The 25,784-nt window shown below is 55.7% G+C and overlaps 8 protein-coding genes across 8 annotated transcripts; 3 read left to right on the forward strand and 5 right to left on the reverse strand.

Annotated features, from left to right (window-relative positions):
• Positions 1-898: 898 nt before the first annotated feature.
• Positions 899-1,577, reverse strand: CGCS363_v000769 (uncharacterized protein; the record flags this gene model as incomplete). The annotated part of the gene is made up of 4 exons (XM_036632618.1): positions 899-1,182; positions 1,235-1,339; positions 1,393-1,516; positions 1,572-1,577. The coding sequence occupies 4 exons, from the start codon at positions 1,575-1,577 to the stop codon at positions 899-901; spliced, it is 519 nt and encodes a 172-aa protein (XP_036501263.1).
• Positions 1,578-2,353: 776 nt separating this feature from the next.
• nar-1 (Cytosolic Fe-S cluster assembly factor nar-1) lies at positions 2,354-4,129 on the forward strand (the record flags this gene model as incomplete). Its single annotated transcript, XM_036632619.1, has 1 exon — positions 2,354-4,129. The coding sequence occupies one exon, from the start codon at positions 2,354-2,356 to the stop codon at positions 4,127-4,129; it is 1,776 nt and encodes a 591-aa protein (XP_036502288.1).
• A 23-nt stretch (positions 4,130-4,152) lies between these two features.
• CGCS363_v000771 (uncharacterized protein) lies at positions 4,153-5,106 on the reverse strand (the record flags this gene model as incomplete). The annotated part of the gene is made up of 2 exons (XM_036632620.1): positions 4,153-4,828; positions 4,943-5,106. The coding sequence occupies 2 exons, from the start codon at positions 5,104-5,106 to the stop codon at positions 4,153-4,155; spliced, it is 840 nt and encodes a 279-aa protein (XP_036502289.1).
• Positions 5,107-6,009: 903 nt separating this feature from the next.
• CGCS363_v000772 (uncharacterized protein) lies at positions 6,010-6,383 on the forward strand (the record flags this gene model as incomplete). The annotated part of the gene is made up of 2 exons (XM_036632621.1): positions 6,010-6,157; positions 6,256-6,383. 2 exons carry the CDS (start codon positions 6,010-6,012, stop codon positions 6,381-6,383), a joined length of 276 nt encoding a protein of 91 aa, XP_036502290.1.
• A 469-nt stretch (positions 6,384-6,852) lies between these two features.
• CGCS363_v000773 (uncharacterized protein) lies at positions 6,853-7,611 on the reverse strand (the record flags this gene model as incomplete). Its single annotated transcript, XM_036632622.1, has 2 exons — positions 6,853-7,424; positions 7,488-7,611. The coding sequence occupies 2 exons, from the start codon at positions 7,609-7,611 to the stop codon at positions 6,853-6,855; spliced, it is 696 nt and encodes a 231-aa protein (XP_036502291.1).
• A 6,342-nt stretch (positions 7,612-13,953) lies between these two features.
• SCH9 (Serine/threonine-protein kinase SCH9) lies at positions 13,954-19,001 on the forward strand (the record flags this gene model as incomplete). Its single annotated transcript, XM_036632623.1, has 4 exons — positions 13,954-14,054; positions 16,287-16,416; positions 17,035-17,507; positions 17,558-19,001. 4 exons carry the CDS (start codon positions 13,954-13,956, stop codon positions 18,999-19,001), a joined length of 2,148 nt encoding a protein of 715 aa, XP_036501343.1.
• A 1,872-nt stretch (positions 19,002-20,873) lies between these two features.
• CGCS363_v000775 (ATP synthase subunit H) lies at positions 20,874-21,724 on the reverse strand (the record flags this gene model as incomplete). Its single annotated transcript, XM_036632624.1, has 3 exons — positions 20,874-21,145; positions 21,488-21,572; positions 21,698-21,724. The coding sequence occupies 3 exons, from the start codon at positions 21,722-21,724 to the stop codon at positions 20,874-20,876; spliced, it is 384 nt and encodes a 127-aa protein (XP_036501344.1).
• Positions 21,725-22,756: 1,032 nt separating this feature from the next.
• On the reverse strand, positions 22,757-24,177 carry CDH-1-4 (Cellobiose dehydrogenase; the record flags this gene model as incomplete). Its single annotated transcript, XM_036632625.1, has 3 exons — positions 22,757-23,128; positions 23,271-24,088; positions 24,138-24,177. The coding sequence occupies 3 exons, from the start codon at positions 24,175-24,177 to the stop codon at positions 22,757-22,759; spliced, it is 1,230 nt and encodes a 409-aa protein (XP_036502292.1).
• Between the last annotated feature and the right edge of the window lie 1,607 nt (positions 24,178-25,784).

The raw sequence follows: 25,784 nt of genomic DNA on the forward strand, positions 1-25,784 counted from the left end.
GGGGTGCGGAAGCAAAGGCGATGACGAGGATGGCGAGGCTCAAAATGTGAGCGTTGACGAGAGCGATGACAAGGAGATGGGCAAGTTTCCAACAACCCATCTGGACAAGGGCGAGCCGAAGGTTCCCTGTCGTTCTTGCGGAAAAGAATACTCTCTCGGTTATCTGGTTGTGACACACCCACAAGTCTGCGAGGGACCCGTCACACCGAAGACCAAGAGCTGGCGAATGTTCCTAGCCCCAAGGGCCTGCGATGGCTGCAGAAGATGGAAGAGACGGTGCTCTTCCGCCCTCGACGCCGATGTTTGCACTCATTGTGTTAAGCGCGGTTGGGCTTGCAACATGGGTTTGACGCCTGATAGGCGCATTGACAGCCGCACGACAAGATATGAACACCCAAAGACTCCGCCTTCCATTATCTCATAGATGTCTGTAAAGGTCTACGGAAGAATGATATGGCGGATTCTGAGGTTCTGTAAGCACGAAGATGGGGATATGAAGATGCCTACGGTCCAGACACGTGTGCCAGAGAGGTCTAATTTCATTTCGAAGTGGTTCCTCAAAGAACATAGAGAGCAACGTACATGCTCGTTGCACCTCTCTGAGTGGGGTTGGGTGTCTGGAAATGGGGTTTGCGGGCTAAGAAAGGGGCGTTTGGCGTACTGTACACTAGAGGAACGTTTTTTTTGAGTGAACAAGCAGTAATTTGCTATCTGCACATGGCGCCTATATGGCTGCCGTTGAAGGCAAAATCTAGGTGATGTGTCCCTCAGTTCGACATGAACTCACTACATCGAGCAAAGGTTATACATCAGGTCCAGGTATATGCAGTACCCTAGATCTCTCATTTTCTCTACAGCGCGCCACATAGGAACGCTGTCATAAGATGCATGACTGTCCCTACAGGCCCTTCTTCTTCGACTTGTACGACTCGGCGTTCTTGAAAGGGAACGAGCTCGTGTCCTTGTCGTAGCCCTTCTTGCTCCGGCGCGACTTGTCACCGGCGAACATGAGGCAGTACAGCCCGAACACGGCAAAGACGGTGCTGCCCAGGCAACCCAGGACGAAGGCCGTCTGGTCAGATCTGAGGTACCGGCTGTAGCAGTAAAAGGCGGCAGAGGCGTGGTGAAGTGAAGTGAGGACCACTGCGGCGTTGGCGTACGGTGATATCGTTCCTTGGGGTGCTAATTGTGCGTAAGTATGCCATTGAAGGGCTAGAAAACAAGAGGGACTGACTTTGATCTTCGGATGTCAGGGGAACTGCTCCCGAAAGACACACCACCAGGAGGCCCAGAGTGAGGAGGGCGAAGCCGAGGGATCGGGCAAAGTAGTCCTCGAGAGCTGGAGCATTTAGTTAACGGAGAGCTCTTGCCATAGAGATGGAGAAGGCCTACAGGTAGCAGCGGCCTGGTAGTCATCAGGACGGAGGAGGTTTCCGATGAATCTTGGCCAGATAATGAGCGGGATGGCCTGCATGGAGAGCCAGCCCAAGTTTCCGAAGCTATAGCTTGATACCGCCTGTTGCAGGTTGTGATCAGCAGGTGTCTGTCACCGCGGATGAATTGTCACTTACGTCCATTGTGAATAGTGGGAACCCAGTGCCTCAAATTGAGTGTGTTTAGGACAGTAGCAGCAAGTTCTTACAGATTACATGAAGCTCTCTTGAAGATACCAATTGAGGCGACCTCAGCTAACAGCGTACGTATATACTTCCAGCGACGTCATTGGACTGGAGACCCGGCCCGGAAGAGGCGCTGCGCGCGCGTCCCCCTCCCCCTGCCAGCCGGTCTCCCAGCTGGGCATGGGGCGAACACGTACAGGACCAGGCTCCCTGTCACCGCGTCGCACCGCCTAAAGAACACCCCTTGCAATTCTTTCTCTCCCCAGGGGTGCCTCATGCCGGCCGATGCCGCGGGGCTCAACTCCACTAAATTTTTCCTTCCCAATCCGCCACCCACAGGGCCGATTTCGCATGCGGGCAATCCAGCGCTGTGACCCGACCGTGACTGCACTGCACCCACTGTTAGATTCCCCTCCCCCAATCCAGTGGTGGGGGACGGATTTGCAATCACACACTCCGATTCTACCAGTCTCTGCTAATCACCTCCGCCCAATTGCGCATCTCCGGATTCGCTGAGGAATTAGCAAGACGTAAAGCCAAAAGACAAGGGGCACCGACGACCCTCTTTGCATTAGCAAGCACATGACAAAAAGCGGCCTCATTCCCATCCTCTCTCTACATTGAATAGGCCTTCTCGTGCGTCACTCTTCCAAACCAAACGGAAAATCTACCCCGCGATCTCGACACAACCAACACCTCCTCTCCCACACGATCTCGAACCCGAAGCCGGCGCAATGAGCGCAATCCTCTCCGCAGACGACCTCAACGACTTCATCAGTCCGGGCGTCGCCTGCATCAAACCAATCGAAACCCTCCCCGCCGCGCCGCCCACCCCGCCTCAAGATGCGTCCCTCGAGCACGAAGTAATCCTCGACGGCCAACCCGCCAACGGCTCCGCCGCCGCCGCCGCGCCCGCCGAGATCTCCCTGACAGACTGTCTCGCCTGCTCCGGCTGCGTCACCTCCGCCGAGGCCGTGCTCGTGAGCATGCAGTCGCACACCGAGGTCCTGAACACCCTCGACTTCGGCCCCGCGCTGCGCATTGTGGGCCCCGACGAGAGCGGCCAGTTCCGCGTCGACGGCCTCGAGGACGAGAGCAGGCGCCTCTTCGTCGCGAGCGTCTCGCCGCAGACCCGCGCCAGCCTGGCCGCCGCGGTTGGCGGCGGCGCCACCGAGAAGGAGGCCGGACACATGCTCGACGGGCTCCTCAGCGGGCCGGACGGGCTCGCGCGCGGGGGCAAGTGGAATAACGGCTTCACGTGGGTCGTGGACACCAACGTTGCGCGCGAGGCGTGTCTGGTCCTCGGCGCAGATGAGGTCCTCGGTGGTGCCGGTGCCGAGAATGCTGCTGCGCCGGCGTCTTCTGTGACCAAGCCGATCCTCACGTCCTCGTGCCCCGGCTGGGTCTGCTACGCCGAGAAGACGCACCCCTACGTCCTCCCGCACCTGTCGCGGGTGAAGTCGCCACAGGCTCTGATGGGCACGCTGCTCAAGACTACGCTGAGCAAGAAGCTCGGGATCCCGCCGAGCAGGATCTGGCACCTGGCTGTCATGCCGTGCTTCGACAAGAAGCTGGAGGCCAGTCGCGAGGAACTCACGGACACGGTGTGGGCAGGAGACGGCAAACCAGGACGCGGGGTTCGCGACGTCGACTGTGTCATCACTAGCAAGGAGGTTCTGATGCTCGCGGAATCAAGAGGCTTCAATTTCTTTGACCTCCCCCGGAGTAACCCCAACCTCCAACGCGCAACTTTCCCTGACGCCCGCCTGGATAAGTTCCTTTTCCCGCGACATGCGGCCCACCGCTCCTCTCAGGCGGCGGGCTCGTCAGGCGGTAACCTCTATTTTACTCTCCAAACGGTGGCTTCCAAGCACCCCAACTCCCAAATCCAAACAATCCGTGGACGCAATGCCGATGTTACTGAGTATATCGTCGCATCCTCCACAGGAGACCCGATTTTCAAGGCCGCCAGGTATTACGGCTTCCGTAATATCCAAAATCTGGTGCGCAAACTAAAGCCAGCGCGACCGTCTCGTTTGCCTGGCGGCAAGGCATTCGGTGCCGCAAGGCGACCCAACGGCAAGCCCGCGGGCCTCGAGTATGCCTATGTCGAGGTGATGGCCTGCCCTGGCGGCTGTACCAACGGTGGTGGTCAGATCAAGGTTGACGATCCCATCATCGTCGAGCGCAAGGGCTTTGCGACTAAGCCCGGTCCGCTGGAGCAAAAGGATTTCCTTGCCGAGGTTGACGAAGCTTACTTTTCGGCCGAGGACTCAGACGGCGAAGAGGTCGTCTCTCAAAATGGTGAGAGCCGAGCAGATATTGTCGATGGAATTTCGCCGTCTTACATTCGAGATACCCTGGCGCATTGGGCGGACATTACTGGCATAGACTTGGGTAGACTGGCGCTCACCACGTATCGCGAGGTGATTAGCGACGTAGGCAAGGATAAGACGACCGAGACGGAGCGCGTCATCCAGTTGGCGGGCAAGATTGGCGGAGGCTGGTAGATATGTCGTCTTAGCATAGTAATTCAACCTTCTCTGGTGCCTCTGTTGGCAAAGCCAAACCCTCCTCTTCCACTCCCATCCGGCCCGCGTGGTGATCTGATCGCTTGTCGCGGCTGGTCGTCGTCCCTAGGTGTCGACCGTCCAGACTGGTGACCAGAATCTCCTCCACGTTTCTGCAAAGAGACGCCTCCTCTGGGGGCGAAATTGGGGTCGTAGAGCTCGCGGCCGCTCTCGGATCGGCCCGCATCAGGCCTACTGACGGGTCGTCTGTCTTCCTGCCTGCTCGAGTTTCCTCTGTGACCACCTCCACGGCCACGGCCTCTGCCGCGCTGGCTGCCTCTGCCACCATCGCCCGGCCCTCTAGGCGGCGTGACGGTCCCTGGGCTCGAGGCGCCAGAGGAAGGGTTTGACTCCCCAAAAATCTTTGCGCGGGCCTCCTCGTATCGACGCTGCTTCTCCTCGAGTTCGCGCTGTTGCTTCGCCCTAATCTCTTCCGGCGTGAGCTGTGGCTTCTTCTCGGCTGCCTTGTCGTCGTCGTCATCGGCAAGGGAGAGCTGGGAGAGGCCGGTGACGGGGTCGCGCCGTGCGATCATTTGCGGTGCGGGCTTGCGGCTGAGGACCTTGACTTGGGGCTTGAAGCCGGTAGCCAGGGGGACGGAAGGCTGAGAGTCGATGAAGTGTAGGGGTGCTGGAGAGTCGCTGTTGGGTTGGTGAGGGTTAGCTAGCTGTCTCGCAGGCATTGGGGGCGTGGAAGCGTAAGGGCTTCGTGAAACCGGGCTGCAACGGAGGGAAAGATGGCCTGAACAGACGTACGCTTCTTCCCACAGCTTGCGATTCGATTCGGCGTGCCGGGCCAGGCGCTCTGCCTTGCTGAGAGGAACCTGAGGCTCAGATTGCTGCGGCTGGTCGTCGAGCCTGTCGGCTTGAGTCTCCCAGTCATCCTCCCATGCGTTGGAAGCAGCGCCCTTCTTGACCATCTTGGCGGTTCGTACGTTGGTGCCGTATAAATGTGATATGCCGTCGAAATGTCGCGAGCCGCCTTGGGAACAGGGGATTGCAAGGTGGTCAGGGAGAGGAGAGAAGCTTGGGTAGACCGTGAGAAGGCAAATAGTATAATAACTAATGTGGCAGCATTGGTATATTCTCGAGGCTGAAGGTGGATGAGAGGGAAGACGTCAAGGTGTCTGACGTTTGATGTAGGGTCCGACGCGGGAAAAGGTGGGATGAAGTTGACGGGCACCCCTAGGCTCGGCGGTTCCTTGAACGGAGTCGTTGTTTTTTTTTTCTTTGGGCTAACTAGACCGCGGAGATGGACCCAACAGAAACTTGTGTGCACACAGCCAGTTTCGCTTGGTGGGAAGTACCTTCGAAGTTCTCTCTCCAGGGAACTGTGTGGAGGGGCAATTGCAAGGGTGGGCGTCAGCAGGCGCTGCATCGGATCTTGGAAACACCCTGGAATGGTGGGGTTGCCCGGGCCCGTGTCTGGCTGTGTCTGTGTGTGACGAGAACGACGTCCCCCATCCCACTCATTCGCAATGACTTTGGCAAGCTTATTCTGGACTGCATAAGCAGGGCGGAGACTCATATACCCCGACACGGCCTTGGAAGGTGTGATATAGTTATCAATACTTGTTTAAAGGCCTTTTCTCTTGACTATTGTGCATTTATTCATCTGTCTCTTGAAGATTCCGAGATCTCGGAAACAAACAGGTCTGGGCATCCTCCTCTTGGCGCAGGACGATCGCCGAATCGGGCAGTGAGTGAGCGAGCACGGTAAAGTAAGCATGCCATTTAAACTCGTGGTAATCATATGTTGGCAATATTCTAATGGACGGTTGCAAGGAAGGATTCAATCCATCGGGGTACATATAACAAGGAACATGGCAGCCACCTCCGCGATCCAGACCCCTGGGCCGGAGGCGGGAGGCAGCGCCGGGGACGAGAAGGCCGCCAACTGGAACAACAAGAAGTTCAGGGACGAGTGCGAGTCCGTCAAGGCGAAGCTCGTCGACCAGCGCTTCGATCCCAGTGAGTAGCAGCCTTCCTTGTGGGCGCTGACTCAATGCAGGAGACATGATGCATGCGTTTGGCGCTCACGACTGAATGATGCTGACTTCTCATGGCAGAGCACTTCCCCGATCCTTTGCTCCCTAGAAAGACGCCCGATGTCCGGAACAACCCCAAGACGTCTTCGCCAGAGTTTGAGAGGAAGATTGACCAGATACTTGGAGAGCGCAGGGCTCAGATTATTTAACAGACACTAGGGGCGAGCTCACATCAACTTCACAATAAAGCAACATCTTTGGTTTCCAATCTTTGATTTCCATATCCTATCCTACAACTTTCGACCCACAACCCGTCTGGGCTGTGCCTGTGGCTTGTCGACGTCCAAATCAAAAGAGTGATTGACGGGGGAAAGTTTTTGACCTATAAAGACAGACGGGTATCCTACACCTCTTTGCTCTCAGGGTCGTGCTCATAAACAATTTCCAAAAGGGTCTCCGGTCTGACCTGCAACTCCGTGGTTATCTCAAACGCCTTTCCTATGCCTCCATCTATACCAACCAGCGCGGAAGCGAACGCCAGTGAAACGAACAATTTCGATAACTCCATGTTATCCCAATGATTATCCTACAGCCCCCGCCGTTTTCATGAAATGCCCGGCCCATTGATGCTATGCCGGATCACTTGCGGTGGACGAAGACGATGCGGGGTGTGGGCGTCTAAACCCTGTTGACCTTCATGTAGCTGCCGTCGCTGAGCTTCTCCCAGCGGAAGGTCGCCGTGTGGAGGATGATCTTGGGATTCTTGAGCACATCGGCCTTCTGGTAAATTCCGTCGCTGACCTTGTTCCAGCGGAAGGTCTCGCCGTGGAGGATGATCTTGGGGTTGACGAGGAACTTGACGTCCTCGGAAGGGGGGGTGCACGGTGTCACCTGGGCAATGTCGTCGGTGCCGGGGTTGGTTGTGGCCGTGGTCTCGTCCTCCAGCTTGGTGGTTGACAGCTCGTCGTCAGAATCAGACACATCGGAGCTGGGAGGGGTGAACGGGAGGGCCCACTCCTCAAGGGCCTCAAGGTACCGAGAGCGGCTCTCGGCAAGAGTACGCTGGGCCTTGGTGCTTGACAGCTCGGAGTCAGAGACGTCGGAGCTGGGAGGGGTAGTTGTGAGGGTCTCGACGGCCTCACGTGCCTTAAGGTATCGAGAGCGGCGCTTGGCAATTTTGCGCTCGAGCTTGCTGGTATTCTGGGCCTTGGTAACCCGCTGGGGATTTGTGGCGCGCAGGGTCTTGGTGTCTATTCCGCTGTTGGCATGAATTGACTTTGAAACGGGATGTGGTTCCTGGTTCCTGAGCGTACCTTGTTTTTTGGGGCCCGACTTCGTGACGATGATCTTGGGGGTTTTGCGGGCAACGGCCTCGTTGCTCAGATTGGCAGGGCTGTCACCCAAGTCGAGGTCCATGGGGTCATTGACGGCGGCCATGTTAGCTGAGGTGATTGCAGTGTCCATCATGATATGTGTGGTTGTTTGGAGTGGTTGGGTGTGTAGTGGTGATGTTGTAGACTTGGTTGGGTATGCAGTGTAGTTGTGTGTCCAAAAGGAGATGGTTGTCTGTTCCTGAACTGTGCCTGCGGACGTATCCAATTGGGTTTTTGTGAGGGATAGAAAAGATGAATTGACTCTTCGGTTCCTGGATTGATCGTGCTGTTAAATAGATTTGTTCCTGAGAGGAAAATTGTTATGCTTGCGTTTCGGAGATTCCTCTGGCATCAAGGTGGTGTTGAGAACCTGTAGATGTCCTTCAAAAGGGTGCATACAACCAGCAGTTGACCAAACTCAGTTCGACTGATTCACCGAAATATGTGTCACCTCGTAACTGGATTTTTCAGCTTGCAAGTAGAATTCAGACGAGAGGTAGTTGACGTCCAGGTATTGGACTGAACGGATGGGAAAGGTGAGGTGGACAAGAGGTGGAAGGGCGCAACCTCGGTCGTCCGCTCTGCAACATTCACTGGTGCTGTCCCAATCGCGACCTCCCGCGCCCAGACAAAGACTTTGTGATTGATCACCGCACCTTTGATCCTACACAAGGTGCTTGTATCTAATGATAGTTTGGTATTATGACTGCAGCCTACACCTTTTTGAGTCTCAGACGAGGATTCCATTCAAGTTTCTACACAAAGTGGTCATTGAAACAAAGAAGCCGTAACCAAACGTCTTTCCTCAGGCTTCGATGGTCGCCTTTCTTCCTAGGTTTTCTACCACGTAGAAAGGTAGTGTGGCTATGTAGTTCCTCGAGTCACATAGTCGTGTTGTGTTTGGCGGCCTTGACCCAAATCCAAGATGACTCTTAGTATTGAAGTCGAAAGACCGAGTAGTATAATGCGGACCTGGACGGTAGTAATACGTTTTCAAAATACCTAGTTTCAAAGACCATCGCAGCCGGTTTTACACAAGTTCAATTGTTGCGTTTCATTTACATTTCCATGGGCGGCTCTCCCCTCACTGCGCGGCTGTAGATATGTCCTAGAAACTTCTACCTGTAACCCACGACTCCAATAGTCAACATGTTTCCGAATGATAATCAACAAGAGCTCGTAGAACACAACACAGAAATGGATCTATGTCGATATAATGTAGGACATCCGGTTGGCCGACGCATCGATTAGCTGGACCAACTCCCACTGAAGTGGCCAGACTCGACTGCATGACAGCCAAAGGCTTGGATTCACCAAGTCCAATCTAATTCAACACGACACCGCTGGGGTGATTCACAATTAACAAATGGGACATTGCTGGATGTGACCTACCAGAGCCAGTTCCGGGTACGTCTTCAACTGACCTGTCAAACCATCGAGTCGGCATGTTCTGCAGACCCGAGGCAGGACCGAGCTCGGGATTCGTCGCTGAATGCCAAGATATCCCTTTCTGGCAGGTTCGTCTATATCGTGTTTGAGGGATACACATGGCAATGGAGCTACCCCTCATCGGCAGAATGCGGATGGATCGACGCTGGTATTGCGTCTAGGTGCATAGCTTCACAAGCAAGCTGGGGTACCATCCATTGGAGCTTGCCATTTCCCCCAGAGTCCAACAGGTAATCTTGCGGTGCCATGTTTGAACCTTGCGTTCTGGGCATGAAGCTTTGTCAAACTTGTCCCCATCAAAGTGTTTTCCCCGCTTGGGATTGATTCATTTCTATTCATGTGAGAGAGGGGGAGCTCGAGACGCACGAAGGGTCGTACGAGAACAAACGAAGGTTCTTCGGCATGTGGTATCCGAGGAGGGGGAGGGTAGGAGTGGAAGCTGAGAGGAACTCGGTTCGAAGATTGGACAGTAACCTTCTTCTTGTCAACGGAGGCAGCGCGGGATTGGAGAGTTGCAGATCCGGCGGGTCGGGTCGAGGATTCTTCGGACGAGGATTGCTCGGGGTTGGGGTTGCGAAACATTGACGAGAGACGCGCACTCTTGCGCAGCGAGGTGTGTGTGGTGTGTGGACAGAAGAAACTTTGGGTGTACAGCAGCTGTACAGAAACTGTACAGTAGCACAAGGGGAGCTGTGGTTCGTGCAGTTGTACCTGGCATTGACCAATAAGTATCGGTGACTCACTGCAGAATTGCTGCATTGAGCGGTCTTGTTGGGAACATGTCAACCATGTGCCTCGGGGAGACCAAAACCTTCATGCCTTGGAGACGTCGGTCGTCATTGGACGTTGACATGAAGTTACCCTGACGCTGCGTGGGCGCATCGCGAATAGTGATTGATGATGACCTTGGCCAGGTTCCATGTTTCTTGTGGACTGCTACGTTAGTCGAGCTTGTGGTGTTCAAGCCCGGTTGGAGCCATGGCAATATTCGTGGTGTGCACGTTGAGTCTAATGACTCGTTGACGCAAAACCGCCATGTCTCGAACGCTGGGCTACGTCGGATCGGATGGGGACAGAGTTGGGAGGCCCCCGTGTTGAGTGGGAGGACGAGGGACGTGGAGAGAGCGGTTGACGTAGTGGATTCCACCAGTTACGTAGCGGCGGGACGGCTGCTCCACAGCAGATGAACGGCGGGGGAGGATTGTCCCTTATTGCACGCCGGCTTCCATCTTGCGCCGTGCGTGGGGGAAACGGCGGAGTTGTAAGTTGGCAACGTCTCTGAATCATGGCGCGGGCATCTTGGTATGCTACGTCAAGCTGCGGTTTGCAGGGCCTCCCAAGTAAGCACGAGGTTGCAATCGTTGTGTCGGTACTGATACTTCCATCAGATAGCGGCCGGCAGACAGATCGCTGCAGAGACCAGACTCGCAAGTTGGGGTATCTAGTCAACCCACGTCGCACGACCTTACGCATTACAAGCTGCTGCTCAGCCATACCGCTAGAGGTGGTTGTGTCCGTGTAAAGCCGGACAAGTACGGGGGAAAGAGGCACAGAGGCAGCAGAACATAAGCGCTTGTTCCCGGACTTGCGTGCATCCGTTGAATCTGCAAGTGCTGAGTTGCTTTGCTACATTCGTTGGGGCTGCGCTCTTCGTGTATCCTGATCTAACCTGAACCTCGTCTCTTTGGGGCAAGAGAGTTAGTCAGCTTGAAAATCCTTTTCTTACCTCAGCTGCAGGCCGTGATATGGCGAAGCCGGTCAATTGGTAACCTGTAAAAAGGATTGTGTGGTATTGCAGGCATGCCGGCCGGCCGAGTAAGAACAAAAACCCCGGATCTTGAAAGTTGATAGGGTAGACTATGTAGCCAATATCGCAGGGGCGCGCTTTCTTCAAAAGCAAGCTCGTTACCACGAGCAAGGGGGGCAAAATCAGACCGAATTTGGACACGCGAGAACCAAGAACGGGAACACGGCCAATGGTGTCTGATAGTCGCAGAGCTGAGCGCAGGTGCAGCTCGTACTCGCCTGGATGTTGCTGGCTGATGTCAATTTTTGCATTGATGGAGGCAGTAAAACCAGGGGTTGAGTACAATTGGCGGGGGCCGTCCCGAGACATTCCAGATCCTGACAATGATTTGCGGCGTATTCTTAGCCAGAACCCAGCAGATGGACTTGGTTTTTCAGGTCGAGAAGGCAGCTGCGGAAAAGACTTGGGGGCGGACGGGTGGGCAGGCCGGCGCAGAGATTGCAGAACCGCCTCTTGGCTCGGCAAAGGCAATCATTTGCTGCAGGCGAGTGTGAAAAAAGCAACGGCATGAGGTGTCTCGATTTCCAGAGACGTAAGGAATCCTGTTGGTGGCAGCCAATGCCTCGTTCCAAGTTGATGTTGGTTTCTCATTTTGGTTGTCGGCTTGACTCATCCACCTTGTCAACCGAATCGACCGCCAACCCACCCCCGCGGTTTTCGCCCATGTCGACGGACGGATACCCCAGGAAAGGAATGTCCCGCTGGCGGGGTCGGTATCCCGAGAGGATCCTATCAATCGGCGGTTTCGGAGGGGAGCCGTAGCATGGCCCCCACACGACTAGGTAACCGGAGGATATCGATGATTTCTCAAGGTCCTTTTCGATGTAGTACAAGCTGAATGGAAAGCAACGACGAAGACTCTTTCAGCTCGGGGCTGTACGTGAATATTGGCCAGTCGGTTGCGGCTTAAAGCTCGCTCAAACAGGGCTGCAGTGGTAATTCATTCCTTCGACGGCGTGTTCGGTCCGTTCTAGAAAGTCATCTGGAACATTGGGACTCTGAAATGAAGTAAGCCTAGCCGGACTGGGACGCGGCAGAAGACCAGACCTGGGACATTTCGACTGACTTACTTAGCTTGGGACACGAGATACTTTGGCTTGGCGAAGACACCTGTTGCGAGAGGTCGAAAAAGGAGGCAGGAGGCACTTTGACGGGTTAGGGGTACCTGGGTACGTGACCATGTGTCATGGCTGCTTGGGTGGGCATGAGCTACTACCGCGTTATGCTCGCGAAGAGGAGACGAAAGGCGGGGGGCGCAACGGGAGAGGAGAGGAGGGAAGTAGAGGAACAAACGGGGTGAGTCTGGTTGATGCGGGTTGACGCGGGATGAGAGGAGGGAACGGGCAGAGAAAATCAATTATGAGTGGCAACAATTGCAATTAGCAACATGGATCTATTGCTTCTCCGACTGCTATCAGGGACGGGAACGGGATACACTTATCAAAATGGAAGCTGCATATTGATAACCACCTGAAAGTCGGGTAAAGGTAGAGAGTTAGGTACCTGAAAAGGCCAGAGCAGCCCAGACCTGACCATCGACTTGCCGTTGATTTGTGGAATGCAGTCCGGGCAGGCTGTTGAGGCTGTTGAGATGGAAGGAGCATTGAAAGGCACAGGCAGGCAGGTACTATCCTTCCCCCCCTTCCCGTCTTGCCGTCAACCTCGGAGTGCTGAGCAAGGCATGCCGGGCTGACGGCACTGGACAGGGCTAAAGGCATCTGGCGCACAGGGCGGCTCCCCTGGTGCAGTCACAGTGTGCTGGAAGTGGAAGGAAAGGCAACCCAATTGTGGAGTTCCATATCTTTGGCCGCCGGCCGCTCTTTCCATGTCGATTCAGGCTTTTTTTGGTTGGACTCGCACATGGCATCGTCAACCTGAGGCTTGGTCCCCTTGGGTTCGAATTGGACGCCTGGATACCTACCTACCTTGCCTTCTATTGCCTTAACAGGCACGCGGGTAGTGATATTCCCTGGCTGCTTTTTCTTCTTAAACCTCTTCGCCCCAGCACCACCTGCACCAGGCACCGACCTGACGGCAGGAGCCATCTCATATCGCCGCCAGGCATCACATTTTGCCGTCCGTCAAACACTTACATCCAACCATCCTCGAGCTGCAAACCCGACTCTTTCAGGTCCCCAGCCAACCTAACAACATCGGGTCCCCTCCGTACGAACCACGAACCCTCCTCCGCCCGCGGTGCCACTTCACGATCCGCCCACCGGGGCAGCTGCACTCTCACTGGACGGTCGCATCGCAGACTCCCTGGCATATTCGGGCCTTGGGCCAAGTCCATTGCCTTCTACCGCGTTGCGCTGTCGCCTTCGCCCCACTCCCACACGACCTGCCAGCCAGCTCTACCTTACCTGACCTTACCGTCTTGCGGAACACAGTCACCAAGTCCACCACCACATCAGTGACTCCAGTATTCTATTCAGCACCTCACACTTCGCCTCTCCCATTCGCCTGCACCTTGCCAAGGCATCTGGGCTCTGTCAAAATACCTGCGCTCCGTCTCAAAGTACCTACACCGCAAGCCACCCAGCACTGCTGTCCCTAGCACCGGCCAGCCAGTCCAGAGCAGCCAACACGCAACAGCGCAAGACAAGAGACTGAGGTGAGGTGGCTACGACAGGCCTCACCTGGACTCACTCGCGATTTCCCCTCTTCCCTCCACCCACCTGCATCCACTCCCACGCACACACCACCCACGACAGGGACGCACACAGTCAACACCCTCCTCACCGTCGTCAGGCAGTGGGCGGTCGCCGACTTCCACTCCATCCCACTTCCTGACTTCTCACCCCTCCTGGCTATTCGGGAAGGAAAAAAAAAAGTCTCCAATTCCAACTCCAAAAAATCACAACACCCACGCACCACGCACCACCGCCGAACTGTCGCCTTCCTTCTCACTCTCAACCACCGAACACCATCTCTGCTCCCGCCGCCGATTTGCGCGACAGTCATCCACCCACACACGACTGCCGCGCAACTTCTTCGTCGACCAATCGATCCGACAACGCTGCGATATCTTGGCCTGTTTTGACGCCCACCACGGATCTGGGCCTCTGCCTCGACTAGGCCTTCCTTCTACGCTTTCACCACCATCACAGGATTCCCCGACAGCCAGCAGCAGCAGACTAGCAGCCCACCATGTCTGGCTCCGAGGGCGCACATGCAAACACGAGCACCGGTGGCTTCGACTTGTTGAAGCGGGCGACCCAGGCAATGATGATGTCAGGCCCAACCCCCAAGTGAGTGCACTTTTCCATTCCGTTCTTATTTTCCGCCTTGCCTTGCCCTGCTTTCCCTACACACCGATCTATGCGGATTTCGATACCTGTGTCGCACCCGCGCTCTGCTTTTTGCATCTGCCACGGCCTTTGTCCTCCAGAGTCCTCGGCCCTCCTTGCTGCGGCCGCATTGCACAGCGTTTCTCGTCTTCACACAAAAAAGATTACCCTTTCAGCCTTCTGTTCTGAAAAGCATCATCCACCAGCCCAGTGGTCTTGCCTGCCTTTGAAGCTGGCTTGGTCAATCCTAGGATGCTAGTTTGCCTCCTTCAGACCAGTCTGAGTCTGAGTTGTGACGCTCTTCGTCCGCCCTTCGCTTGATATCGGCCATGCTCTTCGTTTCCTAATTGGTTCCCCTCCCCTGCCCCGTTTGTGTAACTGCTCTCCAGCTGGGGAAGTGGCATCCAACAAGGGTTTCTTCATGGCGGCAGGCAGACGTCTTCGTCTCTGCAATTCTTCATTATCTGGCCCTCCGCAGTGTGCGTCATGAGGGCTTTCGCAAGCTCTCTCTTATGACAGCGCGGCTGCGGTGCCTGGTCTGAAGCCGGAGTCGGTCTTGGGCCTGGAACTGGACCCTTGATAATAAGCCTCCCATCTCAAAGGCTGTCCCCTCCTTGCGGCTTGTCTTCGCGGCACACACATGCTACCCAAAAGCGTGGCGATGGAGGGGTGACTGGCGAACGAGGAGCTTTTTGGGACACGCACCACCCACTGCTACCTCCATTGCTTGTTCCCGCACCTGGAGCTTGGGAAGGACTGGAGTTCCCCCATCTGGCTAGTGCCGGTGGCATCAGACTGCCGTCAACGGCCCTTTCAGCCTACCGCAGACGATCCCGGACAATCGTCCGAGGATGCAAGCAAATCTGCGAGACCAGCAGGCGCATTCACGTCTTTGCTCAAGTCTGGTTCTGCATTTGCGTCTCTGGTGTTGGTTGTTCCTACCGCCACGGCTCCTCGTCAAGCTAAGGTAACTTGACTACGGCATCTAGTCTAAGCCCGCCTTCTGTTCTGGTTTGCCTCTTCATAACCCTCCTCCGCGCCCGTTCTGATTGATGGCGCCGGTCAATCTTACCTGACGGCTTTGGGGGCGTCGTAGTCTGCAGCTGGCTTTCCTGCGAGGGCCATGTCGCGTGTGATATACGACGCTTCCAGGTCCCCCTCACGACCAAATACAGTCTCTTGCACATGCAAATCACCGCATTACCCCTCGTCCCAACCCTTCCCCTGCTTACCTACATGCCATGCCTACCACTTACCTCACCAACCTTTAACTGCCCTGCAGTGCGGTGCGGTGGTGCGGTGGTGCCTTTACCCCATGCCGCCACGCCCACCTGAACCTTTGGTTCGGCCGCCAGTGCGGCGACAGGACTAAGAATTGCAAATAGAGGAGCCGAGACGGGGCCGCTTGTGCAAGAGCCAGTGCCAGTACCAGTGCTGCAAGAGGCTTATCATAGTTGAGGCCTGACTCGCCCAATGCCCAGCGGCAGCGGCAACGGCAGTAGCGACATTGGTCTCAGTGGCAGCTTTGTATTGGTACCAATTTGCCTTCGTTCACCAGTCAGCATCCGGCTCCTTCTATCCTCCAACCTCTCTGCCCCTCCACTTCCCCCTCATCCGTCTTTACCCCCCTCTCTCCCCCTCCATGTCCGCGACCGCCCAGCACATTGCCCCGCCATCGTCTTCACCAAGACCCCCGGAGCAAGGCCTTGACTAGTGATCAAAGACGCTCAAGTCAACGCGACACGGGGCGTTCTCGGAACGAAAGTCCACATTGCCTATTTTCCTATTCGACAACTCTCGTTTGGTCCTTTGCATCATCCCCATCAAATCGCACTACCCGGGTAGCTATTGCGACGGCATCCTTGCGGCCACCCGCGCCGAAAAGGTCGAAAAATTTCCCCGTCCTTTTCCGTCATAAGCAATACATGTCCAAAAACCTCTCTTATTCTCCGCTTCGTTCCCATTACTTCCGAGTACCTGTCTCCAACACTGCGCTTGTCCCTACCAGACCAGACATGGGCTTGGCAGCCGTCATGAGCTAGCTCCGTCCTCCAAATTTGCCTCCGCTTTTCGCTCCGTTACCCAGCGCGCTCGTCTCCTCTCTGTTGTGTTATATCCGCAACGCAGATTGCATGCTTTTGCGCTCATACCAACGCCAACGATGATGAACCTCACTGTTGACCACCGAAACAGGGCTGCCGCTCCGGCTGACGATGATGGAGCGGATCAAATCGGCTTTGACACGCCCCGCTCCGGTGTGGCGACTCCTCAGCCCGACCTCCATGACAAACGCCTGCCGGGCATCATGAGCTACTTCGGCCAGGTTCGTACAGATTCTATTCACAATTCTGTATCTGCCCCTGTCGCGTCGGATTCTATGCGAGGGCAGTCTCTTTCCGGTCCCTCAACCGAGCAAGTCGAGAAGGAAGGGACGGCCTCTCAGGTCAGCTCAGTGGTTGCTGTGCCCTGTGGCGATTCTGAACAAATATCCCCGTCATCATCACTCCCCCGTCCCGCGCCGCGAGCTCCGTCACAACACACTGCATCCAAGGCACAGGCATTGCCGGGAACTCATCAGTACCCGACTCCGCCGATATCACGAAGGTCGTCCATGGGACGTCCCACGAGAAGTCTGTCATTGTGGTACGGGGACGGACGGTCCGCTGCATCCTCATCTGCGCGACCGTTGCTCCAAAAACACCCATCAGACTTCTCATCGACCAAGTGCCGCAGTCTCACCCTCATGTCGCAACCCTCAAGCATGGTCACTACATCAGTAGTGCATGCTCATCACATATCCAATCCCAGTCTCCCCAAACCCAACATCACACCAATGTCTCCCACACATTCCCAGATCGGTTCAGCGCAGGAAACCTCTTTCCTTGACAACTCTTCCTCACTTGATCAGCTCAAGAAGCTAACACAAGTCGCGGGTATAAAGAGCGGACCACCAACCCCCACTCGAGCCCTTTCAGCTGCTCAGCCTTCTGAGGAGCGGTCGGGCTCTAAAAGAAGCAGTAATGAGACGGTTCCTCCTAGTGGTACACAAACGCCCAGAGGCTCAACCGGTGCTCAAGTGCCTGCAGCGAAGGGAAAGCTCACGATCAAGATTATTGAGGCGAAGGGCTTGAGGCGTGCCAGAGACCCCTACGTGGTCGCTGTCTTCCAGAGAAGCGAGCTCATCTCAGGAGGTCCGCGTTCTGTTGAGGAGGAAGAGGAGCATGTGAACCTGCCGCCGCCGTCCATGGGAGGTATTCCGATCCAGAGGCAAGGAAGCGACTCTGGACGGCCGGCGATGTCCATCCCCATGCGTAGCCGACAAAGCAGCAACACCAGCATTTCCGATTACAACACGTTCCGCAACAAGTCTAAGCTTTTCTTCACTAGCCCCAAGTGGGACGCCGAAGCAGAGTTGTAAGTTGGCATCACAATCTTTCCATGATCCCAGGACTAACCCAAGCTAGTGACGTTGTCGACTCCAACATGCTGGTGGATATTTCGGTCTATGATCACAGCGCGAATGGAGAGGAATTCCTTGGCCATGTCGACTTCCAGGCGAACAGGGACTCTAATAACCCGGTTCGTGGGTGGTACGCGCTCAAGGGACACGCCGACACGATGGCCGAGAACGCTCCGACGGGTGACATCCATGTCGAAGCCATCTACCACCGCACGGAGAGGAAGCATTTCGGACCTGAGGACTTTCAGATTCTCAAGCTCATCGGAAAGGGAACGTTTGGGCAGGTCTACCAAGTCCGCAAGAAGGATACCGAACGGATCTACGCCATGAAGGTCCTGTCCAAGAAGGTTATCGTCCAGAAGAAAGAAGTGGCCCATACCGTCGGCGAACGTAACATTTTGGTCCGGACGGCCATGTCAGACTCACCCTTCATCGTGGGTCTGAAATTCTCCTTCCAAACACCATCGGATCTCTACCTGGTGACCGACTACATGTCCGGAGGAGAGTTGTTCTGGCACTTGCAAAAGGAGGGCAGGTTCGATGAGCGAAGAGCCAAGTTCTATATCGCAGAACTTATCTTGGCCATCCAGCACTTGCACAACAACGACATCGTCTACCGAGACTTGAAGCCGGAGAACATTCTCTTGGACGCCAACGGCCACATTGCCCTCTGTGATTTCGGTCTATCCAAGGCGAACCTGACCAAGAACGACACCACCAACACGTTTTGCGGCACGACGGAGTACCTCGCCCCTGAAGTGCTGCTCGACGAGTCAGGATACACCAAGATGGTCGACTTTTGGTCTCTGGGTGTTCTTGTTTTCGAGATGTGCTGTGGATGGAGCCCCTTCTACGCGGAGGACACCCAGCAGATGTATAAGAACATCGCATTCGGCAAGGTCCGCTTCCCTAGGGACACTCTGTCGCAGGAGGGTCGCAACTTCGTCAAGGGGCTGCTCAACAGAAACCCCAAGCACCGCCTGGGTGCCACAGATGATGCTGAAGAGTTGAAGCGTCACCCATTCTTTGGCGACATTGACTGGGAGCTCCTGGCTAAGAAGCTCATCACCCCGCCGTTCAAGCCGAAATTGACCTCTGCTACCGACGTGTCCTACTTCGACCCTGAGTTCACTAATGCACTGGACAACAACGGCTCTTTGAATGAGCGGGCAGCAGCCCTTTCAAGGGGCTTTGCCACATCCACGCCCCTTTCGCCATCTGTGCAGGCCAACTTCCAGGGCTTCACCTTTGTTGACGAGAGCGCCCTTGACGATCATATGCGAGATAAGGACCGATACGATGACGAAGAGATGCGCGACTCGCACCACCAGGATGACGACTGGGACGACCTGGAAGACATGAACCAAAGAGGCAACCGGATGAGTGGCATTGTCCGGACAACCACCAACGACGAGCAAATGGTTGGAGGTGGCCACTTTGACGTCTAAGGGTGTTGTTGCTTTGGTCAGCCGTTCCATCTTTTTGGTTCTATTTTGAGGACGAGAAAAAGTTCATCACACAGCCTGTTTCCTTTGCAAACAAATGCGCGCGCGCGGGCACACACACACACATACGGTCGTCATTACGAAGTCAAAAACGAACATTCATGGATTCAGTGCATAAGGGCGGTCAACTTTGCATGTGATAATTAAGGGTGTATTCGGTACATGGCGTTTTGGGCAGAGCGATGAATATTGGCGGGGGAGGGAGAACCTGGATCGGCCTTCAGAATGCTGCTTTCCAAGCTGATTGAAGCGCCTATACACACTATGCTTCTTGAGACTCTGGATACCTGGGGCAGTTTTTCAAACATTGGTGACCTATTTTCTTCATTGGCAATGTTTCTGAATCGCCCTTTCATTCCATGACGTCTTGCTCTTTCATTTCATGCATGCATGTTTTGAGGTTCACTCCAGAGCTTTCCCCCGGGAGGTCCAACGAAAATTCAACGAGGCAGTTCGGGTGATGGGGAGGACGTGGGCGAAAGAAATTTGGGAGCCAAATCTACATGGCTCTGCTGCGTATTCCAGCTGGGAAGTCTGCGTTTCTTTGCTGCTTTGACTCGAGAAGACTTGAGAGAGACGTGCAACAGACACAATCTCAAAAAAAGAAACAGAGGAAGAGAAAGAGAAAAGAGAGACCGGGGAACGGGGAACGGGGGAAGGCAACACGAAAGCACCGTCTGTCTGTAATAAACTTAATTAGCTTAAAAGACAGAAACCGTTCCCTATGACCATCTTTGCCTGCGTAAAAGACTGAGAGAGCGAGCGCCCTGTGTAGCGGATGATGTGTGTTTGTGTGCTGCGGCTGCTAATTAGAGTGCGGGAGAGCGAGACGACAGCGTGAATCTAAATCGATCATGGACTGACTGCTACTTTTATCTCCCAGACAGGAGTTGAGGCTCTGTTCCCTTTTCTAAGAATGCTTTGCAAGACGACATCAGACTCTGTCTAGTGCAGGAACTCGGGAAATGAATCAGGTCAACAATGCATGAACGTAAACAAGTTGACTGTGGATCCGTAGCAGCAGAAAGCGTTAGCTGTGTTTATAGTCTCCGTTGCTAGATGGATGTATTTGCATTGACGGTACACTTCAGAATGACTCTTCGCAAGACGACGACTGATTATGCACACATTCGGGGGTTGTCGTATGCCCCCGATGCTTGGGCTTGGTCCATGGCGGTCGAGTTGTCGGTGTTTGTGGGTGTCGACTGTATTTCCTACGATGTTCCGGAAGATTCCGGGTCCACATGCCCTCCGGTGTGTTTTGATGTCTGGGTGAAGTGCTCAAGACGCAATTCGAGGCAGTCTTGGGGCAGACAGTCAACTCCGACGATGCAAAGATATCGGTAGCAAAAACTTGGGCGGACGGCACAGAATGATACCAGCACCATGTATGACGTGGACAGAAGCAATGAGTGTATGCTGATAGCATTTCCTAGCCAGCGAGGTTCAGTTGGACAATATACACGGGATTACCACCTCCCAGCACACCTTCCCTTCGTTTTCCCCTTCCTCTCCTCTTCGTTTCCTAACGTTGTCTCACTCCTCTCTTTCTCTCGTTTCAAAACATAGCAACGCTCTCCCCGTTCCATCGGTCCGTCGGCAAGCGGCAGGTGAAAGACAATCCAAGCCTTCTTCGAGTCGCAGAGAAAAGCACTTTTTCTTGTTCATCGGGGGAGGATAGATAAAAAGAAGACGAGGAAAGTCTTTCGGGTCGGTTGACGTATAGATTTTATCGTTGGGGTGGACGTAAAAAAGTTTGATGGTCCCCTTTTATATCGGATCGAGGGTTGGTTTTATTCGTTTAAACGACAACATCTAGTGGTGAGGCTCCTCCTCGTCCGCCTCGATCATGAGCCAGTCGTGCTGGACGGGCTGGCCGCCAGCGGCGACGGCGGCGTCCTGGCCCTCAACCTCGACGGCCATGCTCTCGTACTCCTTCAGGCTGGCGGCGAGGTCGGTCTCCTCGGGGGACTTGGGGGTCTGGGGGACGGAGAAGGTCTGGACCTGGCCCTGAGCATCGGAGTCCTTGACGGCGGCAGGCTTGTAGGCCTTGAGCTCCTTGAGGTAGAGCTCCTGGACGAAGTCGGCTGTATCGGGGTTAGCGAGGCATGATCGACGACGACAAAGGCGGGGTGCAGGTGCGGTTGAAGAGGGCGACGACAGGGAGGTCGGGAATGGATGATGTTGTGCATTGAAGGCATCGTCCTTCGGTATTGGATTCGATGTGGGACAGTGACAGGTTTCGATGTTGTTGGTTGATAGTCGATGACCGATATCGTCACTCGCGGACCACTCAGCTTCGGAGCTTTGGTCTCCCTTGGCCGCATCGGCAATCCGACCAGAACCGCAACGAACCATCGTCCCGCATCTCCCCGGGGCAATTGCGACAAGACGAAGGACAGGAAAAATCGGAAAAGGGATTTACGAACCTCTCCGCGAGACCGTGGGGGCAATGAATCCCCTCATCTGGACGGCGCTGGGCCTCGCCAGCCGAGTGACAGCCGAAACGGCGCGCTGGTCATGCTCGTCAGTTTTTTCTCTTCCCACTTCCTTCCGACCGCGCGACCGCGACAGCACCACCCCTCCTTGGGGCGACAGCAAAACAACATCATCAACGGGGGACAGAGGCAAAGACTCACGGTAGCTCTGGACAATTGGACGAGCATCTTGAATGTGGGTGTGGCTGGCTCAATTGGGGGAGGAGAACGACACCGGGGGGCGGATGGGGGGTGAGGACGGCAGAGGTGGTTGAGGGTTTTGTACGGACGGGACGTAAAAAGCTGGAGAGTGAACGAGCCAGCGGCCAGCCGGTTGGACGACGCAGTGATCACCGCTGTGGTTGGGCTTTGTGGGTGCCTCAGGCCGAAAATTTTCGCTGTCTTTCTTTCCCGCCCGCTCGGTGGAAGGAGCACCTGTCTCTCCACCTGCACTGGCGGCTCGGGGAAACGAGGAGCAAGAATGGTGGGCGGTGGACTGCCATCACGTGATGCGATTCCCACCGCCAATTCATGCAGCAAAGCTGCTTTACTTGCAGCAGCAGCTGGGTTCTAGATCCCGTGGCATAGCAAGCGCTTGACGGCGTACTTTCTTTGGCCAGGCAGCTTCTTCGCAAGCTGGCAAACGGTTTCGTCAGTCCACCGACATCATAGCCTCCGTGGCTGCCCCCCGCGACACCAACGTTTGGGTCCATCTCCCCGGCCTAAGCTCCATGCGATCCGGCTAGTGTGCCGAGACCTTCTTCATCGTCTTCTCACTTACATCATGACCTCACACCTCACAGACGTTGGCTTTTGTCGTCATCATCCCACCTTCTTCATCTGATTTCCCATGTCAACCGATGTTGGCGCTTCACCTACGCCTTCTACGCCGTATTGCTTGCATTCAGTCAGGCATCGCTGGTCGACGTCTAGTGAAGTGTAGTGAAAGATCAAGTGATCATGAATTCATAGCCTCCCCCGTCATCATCGGGGGACTGGCTCGCTACCTAACGCCGTCAAACTCCAAGCTACACATCAAACCCAGAAACCGCAAGCTGCATTACTTGCGGTTTAGGCCTCAATAGGTATTATCTAAAGAGATACAAGCGTATCTCGATACAGCCATACCCCAAATAACAACATATTGTAATAGGAGTGTAATCACTGTGTCCGTCTTTGTTTCTCTGTTGTATGCGGGTTCTGGTCAACGTCGCCCGGTCTCTATTTCTTTTGGCGGTAGGGGATGCGCTGCTGCGACTCGGACGACTCATGGCTGTGCTCCTGCTTCATGCGAGGAGTCCTGCGCATCTCGCCCCAGACTCCGGCGCCGAGCCACATGACACCCAGGATGGCTGCGGGGACCGAGTAGGCGACGACATATCTTGTGGGCGTGTTGGCGAGCTGGAGACCGAGGCCGCCGTTGATGATGCCGAGAATCATCAATGCTCTGCCGTACCAGATGTGGACATGGCTGATGATGCCGCGGCCCTGGAACTTCTTGTAGTACGCGTGATGAGCGTAGCCGAGGAACGGCTGGATGGCAAGCAGGGCGGTGACGGCAGTACCAAGGAGGGTGTGGGTGTTGTTGAACAACTACGAGAGCATCACGTATCAGCTTACGGTTCTGGGCTTGGAGGATAGAGTGGCCCGACGATGGAGCATCGGGAGGGGAGACCGTCCGCGGGATGGGAAGGGACGCGGTCTCCCGGGTTTCACAAAAGAGAAAGCAACTCACATAGTCGTTGTCGCGGGCATAGGCATAACCAGTGCCGAAGCCAACCCACATCAGGGCGAAGGCGACGGACTGCCAGACAGCGTGTGCCATCCACTTGCCCACCAGAGGCATGAGAATGGCGCCGAGAGGGTACAAAGCAACAAAGACGATCGACATTATAACGCCGTGAGCGAGGAGAATGGCGGACTTGCCACCACCACCGTTAAATACAACGCCGCTGCCACCACTGGTGGAGCCGCCGCCGCTGCTTCCGCTGCCACTTCCATTGCCGCCAGTCGAGGCCCCGGTGAACGGGTTGCTGTCGGACGAGACGGTCGCCGAGGTGAGATCGAGGGTGAAGCTCGAGTGGTCGTCGTGCTGCTGGATGCTCTGGCTGTTGCTGGCCGAGTTGATGGCGCTGCCGGACTTCCAGGCCGCGATCCAGTTGGTGCTGGCCGAGTTGAGGGACATGGAGCCGCCGCTCCAAGACGCGCAGTTGGTGCAGAGGACGTTGGCGACCATCTTGCCGTTCGAGACGCCGGAGCCCCCGAGGAGGGTCAGGGCCGCGCCATTGTCGGAGACGGTGGGCATGTTGTGGCCGCGCGCGGTGCGGGGGCTGATGGTCACGTTGCCGGCGCCGTCGGTGTACATGATGAACATGTTGGAGTTGGACATGGTCGAGCCGGTGCCGAGGGCTACCCACTGGTAGCTGGTCGGGGCGGACATCTGGAAGTACAGGTTGCCGGAGCCAGAGCTGGCGGCGGCCTGGGGGACCGCGACCTTGAAGCAGACGTCGTTGGGGCACGCCTGGACGGGGTCGGCAGACGCCGTCGCCGCATCTGAAGTTGTTAGTTGCCGATGAGGGAACCAAGTGGCAGGGGAGCTTACAGAGAGCCGCAGCCAGGGCGGAGGCAGTAAAGGCCTTCATGATGATGTGTGTCTTGCTCGTCTAGATGGTTCAAGAGATGACTGAACGCAATGTTAGTCGTGGACAGCCCGGGGTGGTCTATGGGACTAGGTGCTAGTTATATCAGAGAGAGCAGGCCGGAATGTAACATACGTCTTTGTGCGTTGATATGATATGCAGGGAGGCTCCGGGCTAGTCGTTGGAGTAACACGGCAGATTGAAACGGATGGTGAAGCGAAGGGGTGGGAGCTCCGGGGTTCTTATGAAGAGATGTCGGGTGAGCGCCGGCAGCCCAGCTCCGTGGCACGTTGAGAGTAGGATGTGCGGTGCGGTACTAGGTTCAAAGCGTCGGGTAGCTAGCCAGCTAGCAGGAGGAGGACGCAGCGGTACGGGATACAACCGTGGTGGCTTTGCCTTTTGGGCGCGTTGTCTTGGTTTCTGCCAACCGTTTTGCCATGGGATTTTGGGTTTAATGGCACCTGCTTGTTGCTCCCCACGTCGTCATCCCAGGAATCTTGGCGCTGGGAGGAGAGGAGAGAGAGATGGGCATCGACTTCGATACACTAGCACAAAGTCATCTCTTTTCCTGTGCCCTTCGTGTCTCGCTCCCGGGAGTCGGCCCCCGGTCCCTGGCTACCCTCCCAGTTCTTCTTGTCTCTCCCCCCATTCGCCTCACACTCGAATCTTGGCTTGGGGGAGTGCGGGCAGCGGGCCAACTCTCTCTGTTTCTCTGACAGTCAAGCCACGCAGGGGATGACCCCTGGAGGACCTGTAACCCACGCATAAGATAGCTGGGCTGGGCTGGGCTGGGACCGCCAGGCTCTATCGGATTGGCAATTGGTGAGTGCTGAGTAGGCCGGAAGCTAGCTTTGGTAGCCGCGGACAGCTTGTACGGCAAGCTTTCAACCGTCCAGGGCAGCAGCAGCAGCAGTGAGCAGCAGCAGCTCTCGGAGAAGGCTAGAGATCAGCATACGTAGGCCGGCATACCTTAGCTAGACACAGCCACGAAGCCGAGAAGTTGTCATAGGCTCAGTCCGACGGTGATCTGCCCGTTTGTACACAGCAGCATACAGACAGGCAGCGTTACAATGTGCAAAAAGTGACTGGTCATGGGCATGGGGAGATAGCGACCCGCGTCGACGGACCCGGTCGGTCCAACACGTTCCCCCGGGGCCAACGAAGCCTAAAAAATGGGCGGGGAGACTAACCAGGCACGCTGGTCAGTGGACAGTGGTGGTGCCCCTGGTCGTTATTTTGGCTCCTTGCAGTGTCTTAGGTTGGATCTGGGCTGCTACCCTTTCTAGCGTGTCAGACAGAATCGGGGGAAAGGTGATTGGGCGAAGGGTTTACAAGCCCCGGATGCTAAAATGGAAGTGAGGAAGGGCCCTGGGACAAGCCGGCGCTCTGGGAATGCGCCTACGAATATCCAGGGCTTGGCCGGGCCTCACTGCTGCTGCAGCTTCTGTCCCAGCCATCAATCAGCATGACGGAGGAATACTCATCCTCTCAGCATCATCCGAATGTTCAAATGTGATGCGCGCCGCAGAGGCAACAGTCAACAATGTGAAGAAACTGAGCAAACGAAGGGATGCCGTTTGGGGCGTGGAGGCATGGGTACGAAGGGTCCG

Source organism: Colletotrichum siamense, assembly GCF_013390195.1.
Source record: "Colletotrichum siamense strain Cg363 chromosome Unknown KSG_Cg363_contig01, whole genome shotgun sequence".
NCBI lineage: Eukaryota > Fungi > Ascomycota > Sordariomycetes > Glomerellales > Glomerellaceae > Colletotrichum > Colletotrichum siamense.